Genomic DNA, 19749 nt, shown 5'->3' with positions numbered 1-19749 from the left:
AACACCGTCCGCACTATCATCCACAAGAACAAATGGATGATGACGCGCTCCTCCAAACACTGCAACAGATACATTGCTACATGTCACCGACCGGTGTACAAAGACAGTCCACACGAGGAAGAAACCCAATTGGACGGCGATATTACAGAGACAGAAGTGAGCGCAGCCCTACACGGCATAAGACGTAACACGGCACCCGGAGCAGACGGCATTCACTATGCACTGCTACGCAACCTCGACGACCAGGCCCTACGGCAACTCACTACATACTACAACGAAAAACGGAACGCTTCCACAGGAATGGCGACAAGCCGATATCGCCTTAATTCCGAAACCCGGGAAACCGCTGTCCCTCCAAAATCTCAGACCCATTTCCCTGACTTCGTGTATTGGCAAACTCTTCGAGCACGTAGTTATAAATCGCCTCCAGCCTCACCTCGAAGCGAACCAGTTCTTCCCCAATACCTTATTCGGCTATCGACCAGGTCTGTCAGCGCAGGACATACTCCTACAACTTAAGGAGGATGTTGTGGATAGTCCAAGTAAAGCTCAAACAAGAGCCATTCTGGCGTTGGACCTCAAAGGGGCCTTCGATAACGTCTCACATGACCTCATTCTAGACAATCTTGCATTCTCCCGATGCGGAAAACGCATCTATGACTATGCCCGAGCCTTTTTATCTGACCGCACAGCCACCATCAGCCTAGGTGATATTCGGTCGGATATTACAAAACTTTCCGGCAGAGGGACTCCCCAGGGTTAGGTTCTCTCACCCACCCTGTTCAACGTGGCGATGGCAAAGGTACCACCATCATCATCATCATTATCAGCCTGGTTGCGCCCACTGCAGGGCAAAGGCCTCTCCCATGCTTCTCCAACAACCCCGGTCATGTACTAATTGTGGCCATGCCGTCCCTGCAAACTTCTTAATCTCATCCGCCCACCTAACTTTCTGTCGCCCCCTGCTACGCTTCCCTTCCCTTGGGATCCAGTCCGTAACCCTTAATGACCACCGGTTATCTTCCCTCCTCATTACATGTCCTGCCCATGCCCATTTCTTTTTCTTGATTTCAACTAAGATGTCATTAACTCGCGTTTGTTCCCTCACCCAATCTGCTTTTTTCTTATCCCTTAACGTTACACCTATCATTCTTCTTTCCATAGCTCGTTGTGTCGTCCTCAATTTGAGTAGAACCCTTTTCGTAAGCCTCCAGGTTTCTGCCCCGTAGGTGAGTACTGGTAAGACACAGCTATTATATACTTTTCTCTTGAGGGATAATGGCAACCTGCTGTTCATGATTTGGGAATGCCTGCCAAACGCACCCCAGCCCATTCTTATTCTTCTGATTATTTCCGTCTCATGATCCGGATCCGGCGTCACTACCTGCCCTAAGTAGATGTATTCCCTTACGACTTCCAGTGCCTCGCTGCCTATTGTAAATTGCTGTTCTCTCCCGAGACTGTTAAGCATTACTTTAGTTTTCTGCAGATTAATTTTTAGACCCACCGCTCCTCGACAAACTTCCGAACGTGCAGCACGCCCTCTACGCCGATGATGTTACAATCTGGGTGACCACAGAGTCAGACGGCGCCATTCAAGACGCACTACAGGAAGCCGGAAATATATTACAAGAGTATGCAACAGCCGGAGGACCCACATGCGCAGCTGAGAAGTCGGAGCTCCTGCTTGTATTAAAAAAACGCAGTAAGGCCGATATTCCACCAACCAGCACATTGCATCTCAATGGCAACGTTATTCCAAGGGTAGACAGACTACGTGGGCTAGGCCTTCACATACAACACAACCGGAAGGCCACACATACCCTACACGTGCTCCGCCAACAAATTACCCAAGTAACGCACATGATAAAGCGCATTACAAACCACCGACAAGGACTCCAAGAAAAAGACGTAATCCGAATTGTGCAAGCCCTCATAATTAGCCGATTAACCTACCACCTCCCCTATCATAATCTGACTCAGACTGGGATGCACCAGATGGACACCCTCCTCGGTACAGCACTAAAGGCAGCGCTGGTACTACCCCAACATGCGTCTACGCAGCTCCTACTACGACTGGGGGTGCACAACACCATCCGCGAACTAGTTGAAGGTCATCTTACAACATTTTGCAACGTCTGCAACGAACAATGCAAGGGTGCCACATTCTATCCCGGCTAGGATACCAAACACCTAGAAAACCACAACATGAAAGCCGCGCAGTTCTCCCGCTTAGCATTCGGAACAAAATTCTCGTGGCCCCAATTCCCCGGAATATGCACCCTGACCGTCATAAAGGCCGAGGAAAGGCAAGAGCATAAGCCCTGGCTCGACTCTGGCGATTACACATCGAACACACCGGTCCTATATACTGTGGGGGTCCTCTCACACCCGTGCTCTTGGGACAAAGGAACGACAACACAGTAGTGCAAACAATCACAAGGGCATTTATTGCACCTTTCATAGATCAATGCCTGCTAGCCGAGTTGCTACCCACAAAACATGCCGATGGGCGCGCGACAAATCTAGAAGTCCGACTTACCGCGACCTGGTAGCGGGCGAATATGTTCGCCCCATGCTGGATCCTAACGCCTGGTCATTCGCGTGTACGGTCACGCGGACGGTGTCCAAGGCGGCCACGCGAGACGGTCTCGCAGAAGCATGGGTCGGCGCACGGGCAGACAGCATGTCCGTCCCGCTTGCTTCCCGAATCCAAAGAGAGACAGAGCGCCTTGTCTCCCGGCGCCCGAGTAACCCCGCAGCGGCGCGACGCTCGTGCAATCTCTCGCACCGCGCTTGTACCACTCCGACTGCCGCGGGCGCCAGGCCACGCGGCGGGCGAAGCCGCCCTGCAGGAGACGAGCCATGCGGGAAAACTAGATCTCAGGGGAGGCGTGAGAGTCACGCATCCCCACATCCCCCCAACCTTAAATCACTACCTATTCCGGCGAGACATGTGACACGGTCTAACATCAAACTGTGCTTCGCAAACAAGGTAGAACATTAAACAGTGGTCGCGCCGAAGAAATGTCCGCACGCTGTCCATAACATGCGAGCCGACATTGTCCTTGGGTGCACCGCTGGCGTCCGCCGGTCACAGCGGCAGCTTTGCAGACTCGGCGGCACGATTCCAGGCCAGGACTCCGGAAACGACGACGGAGTAGTCGGAACGAGCAAGCGTCGCTCGCGCCGACGCGCCCTGCTGGGAAGAGCCGCCGTAGCCGTCGGTGACCGCCGGCTCTTTTGTCCGCCGCCGAGGGTTGTGAGCTGGATGCAGGAGGCCGCCGAAGTCGCTGCGCCGAACTGGCCACAGCATCACCATCGCCCGGGGTGACTCGATCGCAGTCCGGGGCAGCAGCGCAGACGATGTGCAGGTGACAGCAAGCCAGGGGTGACTCCAATCACGCTGCGTACATTCAACACACTCGGCAAACACTAAAGTAGTGCAAGGGAGAGGAATTATGCATGCGCATCGCCCACGTGGCACGATGTTCAACTCGGCCAGCAAAAGATCGGGCAGCTACTCAGATGCTAAGTTCACGTGAACGAAGCTCGCTTTCTTGAGTCGAACGAGTAATTTCAATTCATGCGAGGCTAACTAGAATGAGGGAAGCAACTTGCAACACCTCAACGCCACGGTCCACCAGGTTGTGTCCCTTCACGTGCGACAGGCAGCTTCGTAAAGCCTTAGGCCTAAAGCGTCGCTACCCTGACAACAACCGGCATCCAAAAACAACACCCAAAATGAGCGCAAAACAGGCAGCCGCGAGGAGCTAGACGTCAGCTCTGTGAGGTGGTCCCACTCCGCTCGGTGCACCCAGCATCCGAGTTGACGGCGCCCACCGTCCCAGACGGTTTCGGAGCGCCCGGTGCCAGGCCGCAATACCAGTCAGCCCGTAGTGGCACCCGTGGCCCGCGGCCACCCGGCTCCCAGAGCCGCGACTTCATCCGAGTCAAAGAGATAGAAGAAGCTATTAAAATAAGAAATTCGGACCACCCACGAGGCTTCCGTACCCACTCGCTTCAGGCTTGCCACTGCTCCGCGGGCGCTCAGCCTCGCTCTCCCAGGATGCAGACGACGTGGCTCTCGTACTGACGAATTTCATTAAAAAAACACTTGCGGAAAGGCTTAGCATGTTGACATGTTCAAACACACTACAGCCACCATCACCTCGCTCAAGAAAGCACGCCGCCGACGCTAGCGATCAAAATTCACGCTAGGCCTACGCTTCGGTTCAAACAAAGGTCTCGAATGAAGCAAACTGTTAAATCTATCGTCCGATGTCCCAAGAGCCCCACGTTGGGCAGCCAGATGTGGGGTTCCTCTCACACCCGTGCTCTTGGGACAAAGGAACGACAACACAGTAATGCAAACAATCACAAGGGCATTTATTGCACCTTTCATAGATCAATGCCTGCTAGCCGAGTTGCTACCCATAAAACATGCCGATGGGCGCGCGACAAATCTAGAAGTGCGACTTACCGCGACCTGGTAACGAGCGAATATGTTCGCCCCATGCTGGATCCTAACGCCTGGTCATTCGCGTGTACGGTCACGCGGACGGTGTCCAAGGCGGCCACGCGAGACGGTCTCGCAGAAGCATGGGTCGGCGCACGGGCAGACGGCATGTCCGTCCCGCTTGCTTCCCGAATCCAAAGAGAGACAGAGCGCCTTGTCTCCCGGCGCCCGAGTAACCCCGCAGCGGCGCGACGCTCGCGCCATCTCTCGCAGCGCGCTTGTACCACTCCGACCGCCGCGGGCGCCAGGCCACGCGACGGACGAAGCCGCCCTGCAGGAGACGAGCCATGCGGGAAAACTAGATCTCAGGGGAGGCGTGAGAGTCACGCATCCCCACAATACACGACGTGGTCCGCTACCCACAGAAACGTGCCCTATGTCTAGTCGTACTAGATAGTGCAGACATTCTGAGGGCTTCGGCCACGCTCAACACTGTGGACAGTGGCACGGCGGAAGAGGCTGCTATAGCCCTAACCATCGTACACGCTTCAACCATGCCGGCACCGGATGGACCCATCACAGTGGTCACTGATTCACAGACCGCCTACAGGACTTTGGCACAAGGGAGGGTGACATCCTACACACACCGCATCCTTACATCATTACACCTCACAGCGTTACACAGGGTGCGTATCATCTGGACACCTGGACACGCCTCTCTACATGGTAATGAACGCACTAATGCAGTAGCCCGAGGGCTCGCTTACCGGGCGCCATTGGAAGAGCTGTCCAACCCAGACGACGCACCGACAGAACCACTGAACTACACTGAAACTCTACAATATTACAGAGATACCAGGAGACACTTCCCTCCACCACATAATTCCTTTAATCGAGAAGATGCCGTCGCGTGGCGACAGCTTCAAACTAATTCATTTCTCTGCCTCTTTTATCTTCACCTCTTCCACCGCACACTATATCCCTCATACTGTCCCTATTGTGGAGCAAAGCCCACAGTATATCATTGCACCTGGGAGTGCCCACACCCTCCGGGCTACTCCCCTATTCCTTCACCTTCCTCCTAGGAGACTGCGCTGACCAGCTCAGACCCGCAAGAGCAGCGACGGCAGATCCGGCAGGCACGCGGAGTGGCGCGAGCCAATGGGGCCCTGGACTAAGGGCTCCACCCTGCGTGGAAGTCGCCCAATCTCATGACAAATAAATGTTTTCTTTCTCTCTCTCTCTCTCTCTCTCTCTCTCGACGAATATGCCCCCCTCTGCGTCTTTGTTATTGTTATTATTATTATTATTATTATTATTATTATTATTATTATTATTATTATTATTATTATTATTATTATTATTATTATTATTATTATTTTCAACTGCATTTGGTGCTCCAGGGGCGGCATTTTCATCGCTGCTGAAGTGCTTAACAGAAGATGACTTCAAAGGGAGCTTCCTTGCATGGAAGAGGAGGTGGAACCAGTGTATTGTGTTCAATGGAGCTTATTTTGAAAATGGCCGCATTGACATATATGAAAGCTGGGCCCGAATCTTATAACGGTTAGGAAGGGAACCGGTTCATTTGGCCTCATCTAATTGGTCAAAATTTTGCTTGCGTCAGAGACTGTCAGAGATAGCGGGGCGGCACCTCAAATTAGGATCACGTCACGCATCTGTCAATCATTTCCAAAGCGAATCCGTCTTTGGTTAAGAGGAAGCTTTAGCTCGGGTGCTCCTATCTAAATACATGTAAAAGGAGAATTCGTTTTTCTCGGCAACCACTGCACCAAATTTAACGAGGTTTGTCGCATTGAAAAGAAAAACTTAGTCTAGTGACTGTTGCTTTCGGATTTTTGAGATAGGTCGTCAATTTTTTATTAAGAATTGGCAAAAATCGAAAATTTTCAAAATACGAAACTGTCAAGTTTGCAACTGTAACTCAACAACGAAAAACAATTCTGTGAATTGTATCTAATAGTACATCTAAAGCGGACAAAACTTATATGTTACACATGAACATAAAAAAAATTTAGTAATAGGGAAATACAACTTTTGCAGAACCCTTGTAACCAACGTAACAAATTCACGTAAGATGTAAACTGACATATCGAATTTGTCCGCTTTGAATGATCTAATGGATGCCGTATACAGAACCATGATATCAGTTTTCTATGCAGAGCTATGAATTTGTAAACTTCATGCTTCTATTTTATTTCAAACGGTCAAATATTTGAAAATCTTTTTAAGAAAATTCAATCCCTAAATCGAAATTCCGCTTCCAACAGTCACTAGAATTTAACTTTCTCTTTCAAATGCAACAAATTTTATTAAAATCGGTCCAGGGGTTGTCTCATGAAAACGTTCTTGCGTTTTACATGCATTTGAATAGGCCGCGTCGGAGTTGGGCCCGAGCTAAAGCTTCCTCTTAAGAGGAAGGTTTAGCTCGGGTGCTCCTATCTAAATACATGTAGAAGGGGAATTCATTTTTCTCGGCAACCACTGCACCAAATTTGACGAAGTTTGTTTCATTTAAAAGAAAAATTTGGGGGGGGGGGGGGGAGTTCTAGTGACTGCCGGTGTCGAATTTTTCATTTAGGTTGTCAATTTTTTATTAAATTTGGCGAAAATCGCAAATTTTCAGAAAACGAAACTGTCAAGTTTAAAACTCTGTAACTCAACAATGAAAAATATAATCACAATTCTGTGAATTTCATCTAATAGCACATCTACAGCGGACAAAATTGATATGTTACACATGAATCTAAAAAAATGAGTATTATGGAAACACGGCTTTTGCAGAACCCTTGTACACAACGTAACCAATTCACGTAAGATACAATTTGACATACCAAAGTTGTCCGCTTTGACTGTTATAATAGATGCCGTTTACAGAACCGCGATATCTGTTCTTGATGCAGAGCTGTTTGTAAACCTGTTGCTCCTATTTTCTTTTCGAACTTTCAAATTTTTCGAAATATTTTAAACAAAATTCAGGCCTTAAATCGAAATTCCGCTTCCAACAGACATTAAAATTTAACTTTCTCTCTCAAATGCAACAGATTTCATTAAAAGCGATCCAGAGGTTATCTCAGAAAAGCGTTTCTGCGTTTTACATGTATTTGAATAGGCCGCGTCGGAGTGGGGCCTGAGCTAAAGATTCCTCTTAAACAATTTGTCGAGGGATCAAATACATGAATAATGATTGCATTGCCATTGCCAGACACTGCACACGAATTCTTGAACGCTACGCACCGTAAAAACAAGTAAAATATATCATTCTTCATAAAAGAATATACTCGTACGTGCCAAAAATTGTGTCCAAAATAACTGATATCAATGCTTCCATATTATTTGTCTATTTAATAAGTAAAGAAAATATCACACCACCTTTAGAACTATATTAGTTCGAGAGAGAGAGAGAGAGAGAAAGGCAAGGGAAAGACAGGGAGGTTAACCCGAGATTATCTCCGGTTGGCTACCCTGTACTGGGGGAGGGGCAAGAAGATGCAATAGGTGAGAGAGAGAAGGATAAGAAAAAGAGAAACCTAAACACACACACGCACGTACGCACGAACTGTTTCTGTGGGCACTGTCACGCAGCCCGCAAAGGCGTTCCTAGTCTCACGCAGTGTCACCGTACAGTCCTACGTCCCACAGTGTACAGTCACAATTTGTCAGAAAGTCCCGTGTTTTTCAAGTATCGCAGCAGCGCCTTCATAGCAGATCGCGCTGATGTTCGCGTAGGCCAGTTTCCAAGGATCTTGTTTTTTGACATTGGGCGCTTGTCCAGTTTGTCTAGGGTGGCTGAGAGGACCGCTCTTTGTGGGTTAAAACGAGAGAACTGACAAAGAAGGTGACAAAAAAGATGACAAAGCAGTGCATGCCGCTGATATGAAAAATGTAAAGGCCATGAAATGAACAAGTTGAGGACAAATATGGTAATGAAACTTTGTAATTCAAGAAACGTGTTTACATTCATGTACGTATGCAACGGCCAGTGCAAAATATCAATGACGCTGGCATTTGTTCCGATGTATAACGGAGGAGCAGCTGTCACCGGTCGTGTATCGTGAGTGATTGCACCGAAATTATAGTCACAACAGAGAGCACATATAAAAAGCAGGAGTTCTGCAAATTATACGAGGGCGAGTCAAATGAAAGTGAGCCAATGCGAATATATGACAAACGGGGTATTTTATTTTAAAGTAGTCTCCATGAGCATTTAGACATTTGTCCCATTGACTAAGGAGTCGCGTGATTCCGGTCTCATAAAACTCATTGGGTTGCTGCTTCAAAGAGTCTGCAACTGACACTTTCACGTCGTCGTCCGACACGAATGTATTTCCCTTGAGCTATTTTTTTTTTCGATTGCCCCAAAATGTGGATGTCGCAAGGTGACAGGTCTGGGCTATGTGGCGGATGTTACGGTGTTTCCTACTTGAACGCTGCCAGTTTTGTAATAAATACATCAGCGATGTGGGGACGGGAATTGTCGTGGAACAAGATGACGCCTTCGTAAATTTTCCACATCGTTTCTCCTTGATTGCAACACGCAGCCGTTCCGGCGTTTCACAGTATCGGAAACAATTGATAGTCTCTCAAGACTTAGCAAATTCTATACGTAATGGTCCCTGACAATCGAAAAAAAAAAGTCAACAACACCTTTCTGGCGGAAATGATGGCCTTTGCTTTCTTTGGGCGTGGTGAATTCGAATGTTTCCACTCTAAGCTTTGCCGTCGTGTTTCAGGCTCATACTAGTGGCACCATATGGTTCGTCCTCGATCACAATTGCAGACAAGAAGTCGTCACCCTCACTGTGATACCGGATCAGATCAGTCAAGGCAGAGCCGAACTTCTCCGTCTTCTGGCGGTGGTTCAAAATCTTGGGCTTCCATTGCGCACACAAAAGCCGATGACAGAGATGTTCATGAATTATGGCGTGAACCGAATCGTGACTGATGTTCAGACGTTCTGCCAGTTCATCGATGCTTATCCTCCGTTCTTGTCTCATCACCTCATCAACTTTTGCAATTTTGTTAAGGGTGATTTCACGATGGCTTTAGTCCCGTCTTGGATCGTATTTGCAACTTTCACGTCCTCCTTTGAACCGTTTGCTCCAACGCTTCATAGTGGCCAATGAAATGCGATGTTCAACGTACACGGCAGCCATACGGCGACTAATTTCTTTTTACGAAATACCTTCAGGAGTCAAAAACTTCGCGGCACCACGCTGTTCAACTTTTGGAGTTTCCAATATGTCACGCAAACATGTTCAACTGAATGTATGAGAGCATTACAGAACCTTTATCCTCGCACCTGCGTGTCACTTTTGTAAATGAGACATCCCTCTCTTCTACGCACATGCCTCGCAGATAATGAACCGAACCATTATTGTGCGGGCTGGGTGGGCTCACTTTCATTTGACTCGCCCTCGTACATTAGAAATGCGAAGATACAATGGGATATACAAATGCGAAGATAGAGTTTGATAAAGGGCCAAAAAGTGTCACTGGAAACAAAGTTCACTGCACGTATACACAAAATCTCCCAAGAATTTAAATATACGTATAAGTCTCCAATAAATGTACGTATCTAAGAAAAAGTCGTTGTGTATAATGCGTCAAACGAAGCAAATAAACATGTTGCGTGTCCGTTCGGCGAGCCGCATCAGAGGGGGAACCTTTCATGCGAGTCGGAAGCCGAGCCCGCACCGAATAAAAGCTACCGGAAACCAAACGTCTCTGCGAATCTCCATTTTGCTCCGTGATCTCGACGTAAGAGGTCACGTGTTAGGCCACCACTGTGGCTTCATGGGGCGTTTGCTTGCCAACGCTGGTTGCGCGACGTAGTGCTCCCTCTTATCTTTTTCCTTCCTCCATGCCCGCTCGCAAGTTCACTGGAATGGAAAAGGAACGGTAAGAAGCCCGTTAAAGAAAAGGCATGGCATATGCTCGTTTGTATTAGCACAAACATTAACATAGGATGATGATGAACGTATACATCATCAGCCTATATTATGTCCACTGCAGGACAAAGGCCTCTCCCTGCGATTTCCAATTACCCCTGTCCTGCGCCAACCGATTCCAACTATAGCGCCCGCAAATTTCATAATTTCATCGCCCCACCTAGTCTTCTGCCGTCCTCCACTGCGCTTCCCTTCTCTTGACACCCATTCTGTAACCCTAATGGTCCACCGGTTATCTAACCTAAGCATTACAGGACCAGCCCAGCTCTATTTTTTTTCTCTCCTCATGTCAATTAGAATATCGGCTATACCCGTTTGCTCTCTGATACAAACCGCTCTATTTCTGTCTCTTCAAGTTATGCCTAGCATTCTTCGTTCCATCGCTCTTTGCGCGATCCTTAACTCCTTCTCCAGCTTCTTTGTCAGTCTCCAAGTTTCTGCCCCATATGTCAGCACCGGTAAAATGCAGTGATTGCACACCTTCCTTTTCAATGATAATAGTAAGCTTCCAGTCAGGATCTGACAATGTCTGCCGAATGCACTCCAACTCATTTTTATTCTTCTGTGAATTTCCTTATCATGATCAGGGTTCTCTGTGAGCAATTGACCTAGGTAAACGTACTCCTTCACATACTGTAGAGGCTGACTGGCGATCCTGAACTCTTCTTCCCTTGCCCGGCTATTGATCATTATCTTTGACTTCTGCATATTAATATTCAACCCCAGTCTTACACTCTATCTGTTAAGATTTCTTTTTCTTGATTTCAACTAAGATGTGATTAACTCGCGTTTGTTCCCTCACCCAATCTGCTCTTTTCTTGTCCCTTAACGTTACACCCATCATTCTTTCCATAGCTCGTTGCGTCGTCCTCAATTTAAGTAGAACCCTTTTCGTAAGCCTCCAGGTTTCTGCCCCGTACGTGAGTACTGGTAAGACACAGCTGGTTATAAACTTTTCTCTTGAGGGATAATGGCAACCTGCTGTTCATGACCTCGAATGCCTGCCAAACGCACCCCAGCCCATTCCTATTCTTCTGATTATTTGTCTCATGATCCGGATCCGCAGTCACTACCTGTCCTAAGTAGATGTATTCCCTTACCACTTCCAGTGCCTCACTACCTATTGTAAACTGCTGTTCTCTTCCGAGACTGTTAAACATTACTTTAGTTTTCTGCAGATTAATTTTTAGACCCACCCTTCGGCTCTGCCTCTCCAGGTCAGTGAGCATGCATTGCAGTTGGTCCCCTGAGTTACTAAGCAAGGCAATATCATCAGCGAATCGCAAGTTACTAAGGTATTCCCCATTAACTCTTATCCCCAATTCTTCCCAATCCAGGTCTCTGAATACCTCCTGTAAACACGCTGTGAATAGCATTGGAGAGATCGTATCTCCCTGCCTGACTCCTTTCTTTATTGGAATTTCGTTGCTTTCTTTATGGAGGACTACGGTGGCTGTGGAGCCGCTATAAATGTCTTCCAGTATTTTTACATACGGCTCGTCTACACCCTGATTCCGCAGTGCCTCCATGACTGCTGAGGTTCCGATTGAATCAAAGGCTTTCTCAAAATGAATGAAACCTATATATAAAGGTTGGTTATATTCCGCACATTTTTCTATCACCTGATTGATTGTGTGAATATGGTCTATTGTTGAGTAGCCATTACGGAATCCTGCCTGGTTCTTTGGTTGACTGAAGTCTAAGGTGTTCCTGATTCTATTTGCGATTACCTTAGTAAATACTTTGTAGGCAACGGACAGTAAACTGATCGGTCTATAATTTTTCAAGTCTTTGGCGTCCCCTTTTTTATGGATTAGGATTATGTTAGCGTTCTTCCAAGATTCCGGTACGCTCGAGGTCATGAGGCATTGCGTATACAGGGTGGCCAGTTTCTCTAGAACAATCTGCCCACCATCCTTCAACAAATCTGCTGTTACCTGATCCTCCCCAGCTGCCTTCCCTCTTTGCATAGCTCCCAAGGCTTTCTTTACTTCTTCCTTTCACTATTTTACTTCTTTCATTCTTTGTCGTTCCTTTATTAGGTCCTTTGTTACGTAGGAGAGCTTGCCTACTGGTTGACTTGGTGCCTTACCTCCTACTTCCATTGCTGCCTCTGAAGCCAGCCTAGTTACGATTTCATTAATCACTTCTATGTCATCTTCATCACTCTGTTCTAAGGTTGCATATCTGTTTGCAAGTAATTAAGCAGCCTGAATTGGTCTGCTTTGACCCTTACTGCGTCTAGGTTGGCCTGTGTTTTCCGGAGCAATTTTACTCTTTCTCTGTTCAAATTGAGGTGAATCCTAGACCCCACCAACCTATGATCACTGCACTTTACTGACCTAACACTTCAACATCCTTCACTATGCTGTGGTTGGAAGAAAATATGAAATCTATTTCATTTCTTGTTTCACTATTAGGGCTTTTCCAGGTCCACTTTCTGTTGCTACGCTTCATGAAGAAGGTGTTTATAATATTTTTTTCCGCGAATTCTACCAGCATCTCTCCTATAGCGTTCCTGGAATCGACGCCGTAATTGCCAACTGCTCGTTCACCAGCCTGCTTTTCCCCCCACTTTTGCATTGAAGTCGCCCATTACTACAGCATACTGAGTTTGCACTTTTGTCATCGCTAATTCAACATCTTCATAAAACTGATCTACTTAATCATCATCATGACTGGATGTTGGAGCGGAGGCTTGTGCTACCTTTAATCTGTACCTCTCATTAAGTTTGATTATGACTATTGCTATCTTCTCATTAATGCTGTAGAATTCGCCAATGTCGCCCGCGATGTGCTTATGGATTAAGAATCCTACCCCGTATTGCTTCTTATCTGGGAGACCTCTATACCAGAGAAGGACATGACCGTTAGTCAGCACTGTACAAGCCTCCAATTCTAATCTCACTAAGGCCAATGATATCCCAAACAATGCCTGATAGTTTCTCAGAGTCCTGCTAAGCTAGCCTCACTCAACAGAGTTCACGTGTTAAAAGTTGTCAGGGTCAGTTTCCATTAGCGGTCCAGAGATTCTTAGCACCATCTGCTGCGTGACAGGTCTGGTTAAGAAAAAGAAGCAGAGGGAAATTGCTCGCTGAGAAGACCGATAAACATACAGTGCGATGCAACTTGGAAAATAATGGGCCCTACAACGTAAAACTATTCCAATATGTTTTTATTCCACTCTCCAGACGTCAAATTTGCCTAACCGCCGACGCAAGCATCGGGCGGTGACCCGTAGGGTTGTCTGAACAGACCAATCAAATACATCCTCGTTCATAGGAGATCATTTTTGTTTGCTTGAAAAACGAATAACATTGCCTACATTGAGCGGTTTTTCTTGTCTAAATGGCTGACAAGAGACGACGAGCACGCTCAAGTGGAGAGGGATTCGATGGGGCCGAGCCACTGCACTGAAAATCGATAACCGGATGAAGAGGATGGTACCGGCGTCTGCGATTGGTCCGATTTCCCTTACTTAGCTTGCAGTGGCTGGTGGAAAATCGTGGCGGCATGCAACGGAAGCTTAAGAATGACGCTAAAACGGATCCTCAGTAAAGAAGAGTTGGCAGAGAGAGGTCGTACCGTGCCGAAAGTGCTCGAAAATGTTACACGGCCACGCAAAAAGTTCATTATGCGCAAATAAAATCATGCTCTCCGGCAGGTGCGAGTAGCCAGTGCCTGAGCGATCAGCGGCAGCCGTCTTTTATTCCTTTCGGAACGGGGCAGCCTGCGGCTATTCAGAAGAAAATTCAGTTTTGTTCGGCATATTAACGCATCTTTAACGCGCACACGTCACTTTCATGCGGTGAGTTCTTGCGGTTCTGTGACGTCGCGTGACAGGCAGGTGAAGTGGGTGCAGCCCGAAAACTTTTCACCAATAGCCGAGGGCTAATGGCGAAAAGGCGTCGAATCGGAAATAACCATTTTTTTTTTGTTCGGTCAAACCATGCATAATCAGTGTGTACACGTCATATCAGATGTGGAGCTATCGCGATTTTCGTGACGTCGCGTGACAGACAGGTGAAGTGGAGGTGGTCCAAAAAAGTTTTTGACCAATCTCGGAGAGCTGATTGCAGAATTGGAATAGAAAAATTTGGAATAGCTTTACGTTATAGCGCCCAATGATATTGAAACGCCCAAAAATCTAGTAGAAATAAAAAAAAAAACGGTAGAATCGTCGCGACGGCACATTACAAGTCGCCGTAGACATCGAAGTCCCTGTAGTTACAACGAAATTATGTTTGAACAGCTGTGATAGCGTCCACGCAACAATAATGGTTTCCTGTGTACGGTCAAATGCTCATATGCTGCGGCATAAGCTCACGGAACGGTGCGAGAACGCGCTCGCAGCGAAAGCGAAACATTGTGAAGGGGACAAGTAAACGTGTTCGCAGTAGAGATTAGTAATTGGTGATTGTAAGATTGGCGGGAGAAAAGTAGGGAAACGCCAAGCAACGGAGGCGTGCAAAAACAAAGTTCACAATAGGGGTTCAGAATGTTTGGCTATGGGAATTCATCGTGACTTTTTTTTCCTTTTCTTTCTTTCTTTTTAACATAGGTAGGGCATTAGGCAATATAATAATAAGAGCTTGGTGGGGCAACCCACCGCCCTGTTCCAAAGGGGACGTTCATAGCATCCGTGCATCCATCATAGGTGCTTGCGTACTTTTTCAATATGGTCTTCGAGATCGGGCGGTACTATCTCAAAGGCCATAGTTTTCTGGTATACCGTACTTCATCTCACGGTAAGAGCCTGTTTGCTGTTTCAGAATCACATCCCTCGTCAGTGTCCCTTTATCGAAGGTCGTTTACAATCAGTTTAGTATGACGGCCCGCATCAGAATGTTCGAATGTGTCGCCTTTCCGCATGCATGCCGTTGGTCACAACTGTGATCAGGTGCAAGTCGCCACCCAAACTACACCAGAGTCTCTTATTTAACAGGGATAGGCAGGCAAGTTGGTGGTCGATATTGGAATGCATCTTGTAACCGCACAAACAACAAAGGACAAAGAAGGAAACACACAGGACAGGCGCGGAACTTCAACTTAGATTTACTCCGGGAAATCCCACATTTATACATGTATCATAATCACACTTGCTAATCATCAGACAACCATCACTCGACGTTGGCATGCGGGCGTGAGTGGCATAAATATGCATGTAAATATTTGAACTCTTTATCACTCAGTGATACTGAAGAGCTGCTTACGCAGCTGCCAGATTGCATTTTTATGCAGTAAGCTTTACAGATTTCTCGGCTCAGTTGTGACGCAAACATCTTCAAGACTTTAGTGTCGCGGAACCTAGGCGTGCAATTACGACAGTGGCGACAATGGTCAGCCAATTTGCCACCCCCCGCCAATCCTGATTCGGTTTTATCTAAAGGACCTAAATTCTGTATTCAACCCCAAGAGTCCCCGGTCGAGCTCCTATCTATTGTCAAGAACATTGAAAGACATGCGCCTGAGGATGAAAAAAGCTTGTGTATTTCAGAAGGGGTAAACTCACTCGCGGTGAAGCGGTCCAAGCAGAACCAGCAGCGAGATGTTAAGCGAACTGTCGAGTACCTCAAGCAGAATGATGTGGCTTAAATGATTTCTGATAAAGAAGGTAGTTTTACCGTTCTACCTAATTCGTTATTTCGTCAGAAAGCGAGGGAAGCTGTCGCAATAAATTTTTCCATCAAGACGTGCACTGCCGCTAAGCTAAAAAAGCTAGCGTTGGGCCTGTGTGATAGGTGTAACCTGACAAATCTTGGTTTGGCTATCAAGGGTGCGAAGAGCGGAGCGCTCAGCATTTTATTCTCCACGAAAACCCATAAAGAAGGCGTTCCATTCCTAGCCATCGTATCGGAGCGTGACACTTGGCAGGGGACTGTCTCTAAGTTTCTGCAGAAACACTTGCGCTTCCTCAGATTTGAGGACCCATTCATGATAAGGAATTCTGAGCAGCTTACCGCATTTTTTCGTGATCAGGAAGGCTCGAGCGAATCGTTTTCGTTTTCCATTGATGTCATTGACCTATTTTATTCCATTCCACAAGATGAATAGCTATGCGCCATTAGGGATTCCATTGATGACTACGGCCCAGTGGCCTTTCAGAACGCATGTGGCGTAAGTGTGGACGACTTTTTAGAAATTCTTCATTTTTACCTGGCATCGACCATCGTTAATTTCGAAGGAAAGAACTTCGCCCAAAAGCGCGGAGTGTGCATTGGTTCCTGTATTGCCCCTTTATTAAGTGATATATTTTTATCATATTGTGACAAGCGAATTGCTGAACGCCTTGACACAACCTACCCGGCTAAGATTTTTAGATATGTTGACGATTATGCCATTTTTTTAAAGGGGTAGGGGAGGGAGGTAGTTCAACTGTAGTAAACCGCGAGTTTCACTTTTGAGTTGCCTTCACATGTATGCCTGCAGTTCCTGGATATTTGCATTATTACTGCTGGATCCCATGCGTGCTGGAGGTATCAGCCTCGATCAAAAAAAGGTATTTTAAAGTACCAGTAAGCTCATTCGAAGCTTGTAAAAAGGGGAATTGCGAAAAACTGCCTGCGTGCTGCTCTTGATAAGTCCTGCCAGCATGAAATGCAACATAGCGTGTTCTTACAGTTGCAAAGACTGCACAGCGCAGGATTTCAGTATGAGATGGTCACCTCGGTGCTAGAAACCCTTGACAAAGGAGCGCGAGGTCCATCAGAGCTCCGTCCAAGCGTAGAGCCGCAACGCCGTAGACCTGTTGCCCCCCCCCCCCCCATCCCGTACTACCACCAAATCTCTCACCGCCTCACCGCCTCAAAATGGTGGCTGAAAAATGTGAAGTACCGGTGCTTTTCACGGCGCCCAAGAAACTAAGGGCATGTGCAACATGGTGCAGGGAAAGAAAAAAAAAGAAATGAATGTGGTATCAAGCACGTTGACAGGTTCGTCCCATGCAGAATAGGGGTAGTGTACCAGATACCCCTCTCTTGTGGCAACAGCTAATAGGGCAGACGGGACGGTGTCTAAACGTCAGACTGCAGGAGCACCGCGCAGGGGTAGAAGTATTGGCGGGTGGGGGGGGGGGGGCAAATTGGCTCAGCATTGTCGCCACTGTCGTAATTGCACGCCTAGGTTCCGCGACACTAAAGTCTTGAAGATGTTTGCGTCACAACTGAGCCGAGAAATCTATAAAGCTTACTGCATAAAAATGCAATCTGGCAGCTGCGTAAGCAGCTCTTCAGTATCACTGAGTGATAAAGAGTTCAAATATTTACATGCATATTTATGCCACTCACGCCCGCATGCCAACGTCGAGTGATGGTTGTCTGATGATTAGCAAGTGTGATTATGATACATGTATAAATGTGGGATTTCCCGCAGTAAATCTAAGTTGAAGTTCCGCGCCTGTCCTGTGTGTTTCCTTCTTTGTCCATTGTTGTTTGCGCGGTTACAAGATGCATTCCATCCAGAGTCCTTCCATGTTTTGGCTACACATATAAGAACAATGTGCGCATGTTTTGATATATAATGAGCTAGACAACGACAGGTATACAGTATTTACAAAAATGTCCACTAGTCCACACCAAACGTTAGTACCTAAACGTTTTCTTCCACGTATAACAGCGAGCTTGTTTGAACCACCATTCATTGAAATCGCTGTACGCCTTCACCGGGGCAGACGAGTTGTGCAGCATTCGGCAGAAGCCGCACCCGAAGTCCTCCCAGGCGTACGAGTAATTTTGCCTCCACGCGTGGTAGCCGTTGTACAGGCGCACGTCCGCGGCAACGCGCTTCATGTGGTCGGCGAGCTGGCGCACGTTTCGGAACGCCAGGGCGTCGATGTAGGAACCGGGCGGCGCTATGCGGCTGTAGTTGGCGCCGCCCAGCACCACGGGTACCATGCCCCAGTTCAGCGCGTTGAAGAACTTCTCGGTGACGTAGTCGGTGCAGATGGAGTTCTCCAGGGACAGGTAGAAGTAGTAGGTCTTGGACGCCTGGCGATAGCAGCGCTCGGCCATTTTGGGCAGGCACGAGGGGCCGCCCTTGGCGCCGCAGGCGCCTACCACGTCCACCTGGATGAACTTGGCGAGCTCCCGGACGAAACCCTCGCGGTTGCTGAACGTCTTGCAGTTGCTCACGAGCCACAGGGCCTGGCGGGTCTTGTTCGCCCACCAGTTGCGCGACAGCGGCGGGCGGGCCACCTTCTGCAACCAGGGCAGCACGTTAACGTCCGAGTCAGAGCGGTACGTGGCTGTCCAGTTGATTGCGCTCCGCAGGGCGTCCGGCAGCCTCGATTCATAGGCTGGCGATTCGTGCGTGAAGAGGGCCCAACGCTGGCCGTGCGGCCGCTCAGTTGGCAAGTCGTCGGCGCGTACGTCACGAAGGTGGAACACAACCAGCGCGCTCGCGCTCAGGGCGCTCCGGTTCGACGTGCGCACGCAGGCCGGCTCGCCGCCGCAAGCGGAGGGCTTCAGCTCCGTGCTCCACACCCGGTCGCGGAAGAACGGCGTCCACATGAGGATGACGGGTGGATCGGCGGCCGCAGGCTGCCGCCGGCGCACCGCCGAGGAGGGCCTCGCGCTGCTCCTGTTGCCGGGCAGCAGCACGTAGAGACCGGCGAGGACGGCGCCCACGAGCAGCGCCAAGACGCACTTCGAGGGCACGCGCATCGAGGAGTCGTGCATGGCAGCGCGACGCCTTTATCGGGCGCGCCTCGCAGCCTCGCCCGGTCAGCTTGCTCCTCAAATTTCAGCGATACGCGCGGATCACGCAGCGCGGTAGCTGCACGCGCTCCTGCGACAGCCGCATACGATCGCACCCAGTCACCGATACTGCGCGCGCTTTGTCGGGAAACGAGGCACCGAGGAAGCCAACCCGAGCGAGGGCGCTTCGTTACGAAAGAAAACAAAAACTAAACCCGCGCCCCCTTCACCAGTGTTGCCACGCTGTGCGTCCTCTACGGCGAACATCGGGCCGAAACCCCTCACGTCGAAATTCAAATAGCTGCTTTGCTGCCTCGCAGCGCCGCGGAGCGTTGCAGAGCAGATCGATCTACAGAGTAGTGCGCGCGTTTGGGCAGTTTCGGTCGAGTCGAAAATGCCTCAAAAGAGCTCAGGGGAGATATTTGAGCGATTTCTTCCTGGTAGCTTCAGCCGCGCTGCCGTACATTTAAAATGCCTCGTAACACAAACTGAGAAATTCACCTGCCAGCATTAAATGATTGTTATTTGACTTTCATCAGACCTAGAGTACGCTTGCATTACATGGGATCCATACAGTAAACATAACATTAAAATCATGGAGAGAATTCAGAGGAAGGTTGTTCGT

The 19749-nt window shown here is 48.3% G+C and overlaps 1 protein-coding gene across 1 annotated transcript; it reads right to left on the bottom strand.

The window, feature by feature from the left end:
• Nucleotides 1-17259: 17259 nt before the first annotated feature.
• LOC142570960 (alpha-(1,3)-fucosyltransferase C-like) lies at nucleotides 17260-19335 on the bottom strand. The gene has a single exon (XM_075679259.1). It carries the CDS (start codon nucleotides 19104-19106, stop codon nucleotides 18012-18014), a length of 1095 nt encoding a protein of 364 aa, XP_075535374.1. The 5' UTR covers nucleotides 19107-19335; the 3' UTR covers nucleotides 17260-18011.
• Between the last annotated feature and the right edge of the window lie 414 nt (nucleotides 19336-19749).

This window comes from Dermacentor variabilis, chromosome 1 (genome assembly GCF_050947875.1).
Source record: "Dermacentor variabilis isolate Ectoservices chromosome 1, ASM5094787v1, whole genome shotgun sequence".
Taxonomy (NCBI): Eukaryota; Metazoa; Arthropoda; class Arachnida; order Ixodida; family Ixodidae; genus Dermacentor; species Dermacentor variabilis.
This window is presented reverse-complemented; position numbering and strand designations above follow the sequence as displayed.

Excerpts from the sequence above, each read along its gene's own strand:
- LOC142570960 (XM_075679259.1), bottom strand. The coding sequence starts at position 19,106 with ATGCACGACTCCTCGATGCGCGTGCCCTCGAAGTGCGTCTTGGCGCTG.